The 9189-nt window shown below is 46.8% G+C and overlaps 1 protein-coding gene across 3 annotated transcripts in view; it reads left to right on the top strand.

Moving 5' to 3' along the window:
* Nucleotides 1-425: 425 nt before the first annotated feature.
* Nucleotides 426-9189, top strand: part of TCAF2 (TRPM8 channel-associated factor 2) — a 26840-nt gene continuing 18076 nt past the window's right edge. For 2 of the 3 annotated variants that reach the window (XM_011989904.1, XM_011989905.1), the window contains exons 1-2: nucleotides 426-491; nucleotides 3251-3887. In XM_011989904.1, the coding sequence (XP_011845294.1) occupies nucleotides 461-491; nucleotides 3251-3887 (668 nt within the window). In that variant the 5' untranslated portion in view covers nucleotides 426-460. Of the gene's footprint in view, nucleotides 492-917; nucleotides 980-3250; nucleotides 3888-9189 lie in introns of those variants that run through there. The other variant, XM_011989906.1, reaches the window with a different exon arrangement.

The raw sequence follows: 9189 nt of genomic DNA, 5'->3' as shown, positions 1-9189 counted from the left end.
CATGCAGGCCAAAGCATCCCTCCGAGAAGGCGGGGTCGCTCACCTGGTAGGTGCCCCGAGAGCCTGCAGCACGGCCCGAGGTGGGGTCCACCGATGGAACGGGAGACCACGGGCGTGGCTCAGGGCGCGGTAACCGCTCCCCGGGCCCGCCTCAGGGACGGCTCCGCCTCACCCCAGCCTGTGCCCCGCCTCCGGGACAGCCCAGTTTCCGAGACCTCCCAACCTCCGAGACAGCTCCGCCCCCAGAACAGCCTGGCCTCCAGGACGGGCCCGCCTACGGTACAACCCGCCTCCGGGACAGCAGGGCTGCACCTCCGAGACAGCTCCGTACCCAGGGACGGCCCCGCCTCCGAGACGGCCCTGCCTCCAGCACGGCCCCCACCTCCGAGACCGCCCCGCCTCCGGGACCGCCCCGCCCCGCCTCCGACACGTCCCCAGCGCACCACTGCAGAGCCAGTCCATGCGTCCCCAGGGATCCGCACTGCTCAGGGGTGAGTTTTCCAATCCGAGCGGGTCCTGGGTGGGGGCGGTGGCTGAGCACCTAGGGCACAGGGAGTCGCCGCAAAGTACTAGAGGCCCCAGGCCATTCCCGGCGTCAGGGGGCGTCCCTCCCTTCTTAGGTCCAGGTCTGGTTTCATTTCGTTTTGTTAGTCTGGTGCTATTTGCAATTTGTGTCAAAACACATTTCTCCCTCCTATTTGAACTTGTAAATTATGAATTTGACAAAGATGAGCATGGTGTGTGCGTGCACGAGGACACATGTCCTTGCGGAATGCTGGGTCAGCTTTCCGGGACATATTACTCATCTGAGGTTTTTTTGTCTGTTTTTGTTTATCCTGTCAAACTGGTTCTGCCTCTGAAGTGAAAGACGTCGCTTGTCTTTTGGAAAGTAGCTAGCAAGATCTTGAGCTCAGGCTTCCGGATCTCTCTCTCTCTGCTGCTTTTTTTTTCCACTGGTAACTTCTAAGGCTGAGATCATGTACCCGCATTCTCAGTGCTCTGCCGAGTATTGGCTCTCTTTTGTGAATTTCTTTCCCTCGAGCATTAAGAAAAAGGTGGTGGATAGGAAGGGAAGAGGGGAAGAGATAGAATTCTACAGGAAATGCAGGGCATGCTCAGAATGCCAACCTTTGTGAGCTTGAAGAGATTTCGTGGAAGAAAGTAGCAGGGAAAACGTCCAGTAATCACTGGCATGCCAGACCCTGGAGAAGTCAGGCTGAGGCGCTCTGCAAGTTTCACCTTAGAGAGAGTGGACGAAATGTAAAGGTTCTTGTGAGAGTTCTTGTAGAGGACGACTGTGGGTGAGAATACATCCCGGTGACTAAAACCAGATTGGTTTAGTCTAGAATGATTGCCAACTAAAGGGACTGATGTTTGAGAGCGATGGTGAGAGATTAACAAAATGAGGTGGTTGACTGCATACGGGAACAGGAGGAAGAGAGGAAGGAGGCACGTGTGGCTCAATGGCTTGGTGTGTGTTTTAGTTTAGATTCTCCCCTAAAGCAAAGCCTTATGCAAGGGCTTACCTGCAGGTGACTTTTTTGCGGTAAGGGAGACCAAAAAGCCCAAATGAGGAAGTAGAGAGAATGAGACAAGGAAAAAGGGACAGCTGGGAGGGGCATGTGGCTGAGGGTCTTCCACGTGGCGCTCCGTTCCTTTGGGAGCCTTCCCAGGATCTCTGTGATGGGTGCCTCTGGAAAGCCATGGGGCACTTTTCTATGACTCCCTGCTCTACTGGGCGAAGCTCACCCTGATGTCAACTCACTGCTACTTCAGGGCTGCCCTGTGCATCTGCAGAGGTGAGAAGCCATCTGAACACACTGGAAAGTCCCTCACAGTGGGCTCCTCCGAGATGCGCGTAGGGAGGCGACACAGGCAGCCAGGGGACTACTGCAGGACTGCAATCTACAACACTGTCCTCATCCATCCGGGAAACTAGAAAGAACAGCAAAGGGACAGACACTCTCGTTTATTCCTTGCCCACTGTGTGTGTACCAACTCCAGACAAGGCATTTTTAGCCGTATTCTTTGTTTTGTTTTATTCTATTCTATTCTGTTCTATTCTATTCTATTCTATTCTATTCTATTCTATTCTATTCTATTTTTTGAGGCAGAATCTTGCTCTTTTGCCCAGGCTAGAGTCCAGTGGTGCGATATCGGCTCACTGCAACCGCCACTCTCGCCAGGGTTCAAGAAATTCTCGTGACTCGGCTTCCTGAGTAGCTGGGATTAGAGGCACACACCACCATACCCAGCTATATTTTGTAGATTTAGTAGAGACGGGTTTCGCCATGTTGGCCAGGCTGGTCTTGAAATCCTGAGCTCAGGTGATCCACCCGCGTCAGCCTCCTAATGTGCTGGGATTACAGGCATAAGCCACCGTGCCTGGCCTATCTGTATTCCTTTAATCTTCAAAAACAATCTTCCCAGGGCTGTATTATTCTCTTTTTGTAGATGGAGAAACTGAGGCTGAAGTCATTTATCCAAGAGGATCTGCTTAAAGGGAAAAATAGGCTCAGTTTTAGGCACAGCAAATCTTCAAAGACCTCCAGAAACTGCAGAATGCTACCAAATAGAGGGAGGCCCTCTCCATTAGGGCAGACTTTATAAATTGGGGGGCACTTTCCAACTTATCAGAGCTGTCAGAAGAAATGCATGTTTTGACAGGTCTATGACCTTTCTGTTCAAAAAGCTCAGGTACCGTGTCAACTCAGGCTCACGAACTTAACTGCCACCTGGATCTACCAGCCCCGCAGGATCTAGCCCCTCCTTCCCTCCTCCTAGGGTCCTGCTCTTCCCTGCCTCTGGCTCTCAGCCACCCCAAAGTGGTCTCTTTGCTGGAATGCTCTTTGTTCACTGCATTTCAAGTTCCAGCTTCAATGCCAGTTTCTCAGAGGCCTTTCCTATCACCCAATCTAAAATAATCTTCCAGTTCCTCCATATCACATCATCATGTTTTATTTTCATCATAGTGATTGCTGCATTTTATTTATCTTTCTATCTACCTATTTATTCTTCTTTCTTTCTCCTTCTAAAATATTCAACTCACAAAAAGGGAAATCTTATCTGTTTTGTTTCTTGTTGTACTCCCAGTGCTAGCACACTGCTTGGCCCACAGTAGAGAATCCAGTAAAATTTGGAGGTGCATGCATTCAGTTGTTTGCTTTTTTCAGCTGTTCCTTCGTCTCTTCTGAGCAGCAGTGCATATCAGTGTCTCTTAATACATGAAGGTCTTTGCTTCCCCTTGCAGCAGCTGATAGAACCATGGCGACCACTGCCGCTGCTGCGTTCGAGGCCCTCATGGATGGAGTGACATGCTGGGATGTCCCCAGAGACCCCGTCCCCAGTGAACTCCTTCTTATTGGAGAGGCTGCCTTCCCCGTGATGGTGAATGACAAGGGCCAGGTGCTCATTGCTGCCTCCTCCTACGGCCAAGGCCGCCTCGTGGTTGTGTCCCATGAGGGCTACCTGTTGCATGCGGGCTTGGCTCCATTTCTCCTCAATGCAGTGAGCTGGCTGTGTCCCTGCCCTGGGGCTCCCATGGGAGTGCATCCATCCCTGGCACCTCTAGTAAACATCCTGCAGGATGCTGGGCTTGAGGCACAGGTCAAGCCAGAACCAGGAGAGCCCCTAGGGGTTTACTGCATCAATGCCTACAATGACACCATGACTGCAACACTGATCCAGTTTGTGAAACATGGAGGGGGCTTGTTAATCGGGGGCCAGGCCTGGTACTGGGCCAGCCAGCACGGCCCTGAGAAGGTGCTCTCCAGGTTCCCCGGGAACAAGGTGACAAGTGTGGCCGGAGTGTACTTCACCGACACCTATGGGGACAGAGACCGGTTCAAGGTCTCTAAGAAGGTGCCCAAGATCCCACTCCATGTCAGGTGAGTGTCGGTTCCCCTCTTAGGGAGTCTGACTCAGGGTAAACAATAGAGTTGGTTCCCCTCCTCAACGAGCTTCCATTTTTCAATACAGGTGATTTTCCACCCAGTTTGGAACCACCACAAATCAAAAGCAGGATGATTAAAATGCACCAAGACACAAGAGAGGCTGGGCCCTCACTGCCACTCCCTCCTGTGGCCAAAGCTGAATAGAAAAGCTTGTCTTACCACTCTATCTCCATGTCTAGTGCATAGAACATAGAGAGTGCTCATCGGTACCTCTTAAATGCATGAAAGAATAGTTGTTTGCATGAGCACCTACTGTTGGTCACGCCTCATTCTGGATAATGGGGGTCTAGCAGAGATGGAGGCAGGCAAATCATGCCATCATGAGGTTTGTATTCCAGGGAAGAGATAGGCAATTAAGGAAAATAATATATATGTGCTCTGTCAGGCATTGCTAAGATCCATGAAGGATAATAATATAAGTGGATAGCATGACAACTGGAAGGCTGATGGAGGCTATTTTATTTAAGGTGTTCATGGAGGTCCTATCAGTCAGGCCAAGTTGGATTGGTCAGGATTTGTTGGCATTGCTAGCAGAAGGGATTTAGTGTGGGGAATTGACTATACCCATGATAGAGGAGCTGCAAATACACACAGGGGACAGCAAGAAACCCAGAGATCAGCAACAGCAGAACCAGCAGAGGGAGATGGTGGTATTACTGCAGTCCGGGTGCTGCGGCCACCTGGTAGAAGCTGAAGCCATGCTACGCCTTCCCAGCAGGAGCTGGAACACAGATGCAAGGTCTGTCTGCTGGGAGCTGGAGTCTCAGAGAAGACACTGTGGTTACCAGAAATACAGCCTGAAGAGAGAAGCAAACGCTTAGCCTCCTTCCCTCTTCCTTCCTGATTTCAGTCTTCTACCTCTGCCTCCCATGGGCTGAACCCACCAGGATCCAGGGAACAGGGCAGCCACAGAAATGCAGTTTTCTGCAACACAGAGGATGACCAAGATGAAAGGGGAATGGAGATGAGTACAAACAAGCCCATGGCTAGCTTGGAAGGCTGGTCTGGTAGGTGACACTTGCAAGGAGACCTCAAGGAAGTGAGGGAATGAACCATGTGGGCATCTGTGAGAGGAAGATTCCAGGCAGAGTGAGGAGCGAGTGTGAAAACCTGGAAGGGAAGCCTGCTTGGTACGTTCCAAGGGAAAGGGAGTGGCCCTTCTGTAACGTCAGAAGGCTCTGCAAAGCCCCAGGGGAGAATAGCTGAGGCAGCTGTTCTGTGACCCTGAGGCAGAGGGCAAGGAGTAGGTACAAGTGAGTGTAGGGGAATTTGTCTTGATCAAACTTGTTTGAAGTTGTATAGGAGCTGACATTTGAACATCTGCATGCATGATGTTCTCTGAATGAGGAACAATAAATGTTAGTCATTTACGGATTGTGTAGGCTCCAGGCTTTCGGTATTATGCCTGCAGTAAATAAAACCAAGCAGCTTCAGCTTCTTGGAGCTACTCTCTGGCCACTAGAGCCAGGCAGTCACCTAGCTGTTCTTACACTGCATACCTGTGTCTGAGCACTCATTTCATCCATCAGCCAGGGACACACCTGGCAATCAAGGAAGCCAGAATGATGGGAGCTCAGTGAATGACAGCTCAGGTCATGTAAGAACTGACAGGCCAGGAGTAGAACTTTAGATCTTATTTGCAGTGAGATGGGAAGGCATTTTGTATTCTCTACAGAAGATTGCTATGATGTGACTTAAATTTCAAAAGGAACCCTGTGATTGATGGTGGAGAACAGACTGTGGGAGGCAAAGGTGGAAGTAGCAGACCAATCAGGAGGCCACTGAGATAGACCACAGGAGAGATGGTGGTGGCCCAGACAAGGCTGGTAGAAGCTGTGGAGCTACTGAGAACAGGTTCCCTTCTGGAAACACCTCAAAGGGAGAACCCAACAGGCTTGGCTGATGGATTGAGTAAGGAGAAAGAGGATTTGAGACTTTTGGTCTGAAAAAGACAAAAAATTAAACACAGGTGCTGCTGTTTAGTGATCTGTGAAAGGACAATGAGAAGATGGATTAGAGGAGATCAGGAGTTTCATTTTGGATGTTTTGGGTTTCAGAGATTAGTGACTACTTACTTATGTTTGCCCACGTGTAGCAGAAGCCTTAGTATAGCAGATTAACCATGTAGCTGTTTATTTTTTCTATGAAACATGAAGTACGGGTAGGTAGTCCAACTCTGGGGCAGTGACTCCATGACGTCCCATGGTTGGTCTCTGTCTCCCTATCACTGCCTGCCCCTGTCATGGTGTGTTATTTTATCCTTATGGCTACAAGATTGCCACTACTACCCCAGGCACCATAATTACACCCATGCAATAATAAATTGGAATGGATACACCTACTTTAAGTTTATACAATCATATATTTTCTGGAAGTCCTAGACTTCTATTTATATTTTAGTGGCCAGCCTAGTTAAATCAGTAGTTCCTAACCTTTTGCTCCCAGGGACCTGTTTTGTAGAAGATAATTTTTCCATGGACCTGGCAGGGGTTTCAGGATAATTCAAGTGCATTGCATTTATTATCCACTTTATTTCTATTATTAGTACATTGTAATATATAATGAAATAATTATACAACCCACCATAATGTAGAATCAGTGGGAGCCCTGACTTCCAGACCTAACTACCAGAAGGTCTGAAGGGTTGGCTATTTTTAAATGGGCACTGGCGTCTCTGAAGAAATCAAGATTCTGTAGAAAGAAGAAGGGGCATTCAGATACTAGTGAGCAGCTGGCAGTGCCCCGAACCCCCAGCCCCGAACTCCGGACCTCTTTGAATTCCTTCCCTTCTGAGAGATTTGGGGAGGGGATGAGTTTTTTCAGAAACATTAGAGTGGATCTGATTCACTTCAACTTTTTTATTCTAACACTAAGGAGGGACAAACAGGTGAAATCTCATCACCATAATGCCTCTTAATTGCCCCAAGGGACTCTCCTATTTAGCTAACTCAACCTGCTTTTCTTCATCTATACCTACATTTTTAATCCCTGCCACCAACTCTCAGGTATATTTTGTGTGTTTGTTATTCTAACTCTTAATTACTGAAAACATTAAACATATGCAAAAGTAGACAGAAGAGTACAATGAACCCCCATGTAGCCATTCCCCATGCCCAAAATAGTCAACTCCAGTTCTATCTTATTTCACCCATAGCCCCACTCTTCCCCACCCAAGATTATTTTGAAGCAAACAGCAGACATCATGTCTTTTCATCTGTAAGTATTTAAATATACATCTCTAAAGGTATGAAGTATTTTGAAAACATAAATGCAAGTCACCATTATCACACCTAAAAGAATAATTCTTTAGCATCATCATTTATTTCCATGATTGTCTTATTTTTTAAAATTTGTTAATGTTGGGCCAGGCGTGGTGGCTCGTGCTTTTAATTCCAGTACTTTGGGAGGCCAAGGTAGGTGGATCACTTGAGGTCAGGAGTTTGGGACCAGACTGGTCAACATAGCAATACTCTACTAAAAATACCAAAATTGGCTGAGTGTTGTGGTGCACGCCTGCGGTCCTAGCTATTCGCGAGGTTGAAGTTGGAGAATCACATGAACCCGAGAGGTGGAGGTTGCAGTGAGCCGAGATCGTGCCATTGGACTCCAACCTGGGCAACAGAGTGAGACTCTGTCTCAAAAAAAAAAAAATATGTTGACATTGACATTTAAATAAAGCCCAGATATTCTGATTTCCTGATACAAATTTTTTATCTCTTTTAAGATACACTTTTCCTTTCCAACTTTCTGTTTCTTGCAGTTTTGTTGCTATTGTTGAAGACACCAGCTACTCCTTATCAGTTTCCTTCAGTCTGGACTTTGAAAGTAGACCTCAAGGAAGTCAGGGAATGAGCCATGAGGGCATCTGTGAGAGGAGGATTCCAGGCAGAGTGAGGCGCAATGGTGAAAACCTGGAAAGGCAAATTCATTGCCTTCCTATGGTATCATTTAAAACAGGGGTGCCAGTCTATGGCCTATGAGGAACCAGACCACACAGCAGAATGTGAGCAGTGGGTGAGCAAACAAAGCTTCATCTGTATTTACAGCTGCTCCCCATTGCTTGCATTACCACCTAAGCTCCGCCTCCTGTTAGATCAGTGGCAGCATTAGAGTCTCATAGGGACACGAACCGTGTTGCAAATTGCTCATGCAAAGGGTCTAGGTAGTGTGCCCCTTATTGAGAATCTAATGCCTGATGATCTGTCACTGTCTCCCATCACCCCCACATGGGGCCATCTAGTTGCAGGAAAGCAAGCTCAGGGCTCCCACTGATTCTACATAATGGTGGGTTGTATAGTTAGTTCATTATATATTACAATGTACTAATAATAGAAAAAAGTGCGCCATAAATGTAACGCACTTGAATTATCCTGAAGCCCCTGCCAGGTCCATGGAAAAATTGTCTTCTATAAACATGTCCCTGGTACCAAAAGGTCAGGGACCACTGATTTAACGTATTCATCTTTTCCTTGTATTTTCTGTATAATACAAATTAAAAGTTAGATCTCGATTTTAGGTCAGGATTGACAAACTTAGACCAGCCCCTGTTTTTGTGAATGAAGTGTTGTTAGAGCACAGCTGTGCCCATTCATTCACAAACTGTGACTGCTTTCAATCTCCAGTGTTTACCGTTGTTCAGTAGTTTTAGCAGAGACCATGTGACCCATATTTGTCTAACATATTTGTCAGGCCTTTTAAGGAAAACTTTCCTAACTCCTAATCTAGAGGTTTGATCAGATTCATGTTTGAATTTTTGACCTACTTTATAGGTGGTAGTATGCACTTCCATTGGATGGAACACAGTGGTCTAATTTTCTCTCTTACTGTGAGGTTGGCAGTCCTTAATAACCATTGCTTAGCCCTAGACGCATTAATTTGTGTTTATAAAATGATGACTTTAAAATTTTAATATTCCTTTTATTTGTTATTTGGAATAGTTGTGTAAAACACACTTTCCTTCACCAATTACATACTCTATGGTATAATTTATATAGGAAAGGCAAAATAAATACTTAATTCTCTCTTTCTCATTTTAAAACCAGTTTCCAATATTGAGTTGGTTCCCTAGCATCTTCCAGAGGTCACCAATGTTTTTAAATTTTTCTTAGAATTCTTATGAAATCATGATTGGAAACACAATGTGTTTCATTTATTGTCCTTACTGATGTTGAAATTGTCCTGTTTGGCCATTGTGAGCCAATTCAGGATGATTCCTGAATCTTTTCCACCCAACCTT

This window comes from Mandrillus leucophaeus, unplaced genomic scaffold (assembly GCF_000951045.1).
Source record: "Mandrillus leucophaeus isolate KB7577 unplaced genomic scaffold, Mleu.le_1.0 Scaffold365, whole genome shotgun sequence".
NCBI lineage: Eukaryota > Metazoa > Chordata > Mammalia > Primates > Cercopithecidae > Mandrillus > Mandrillus leucophaeus.
Note: the sequence above shows the minus strand (reverse complement) of the source record. Positions and strands in the feature narration are given on the sequence as shown.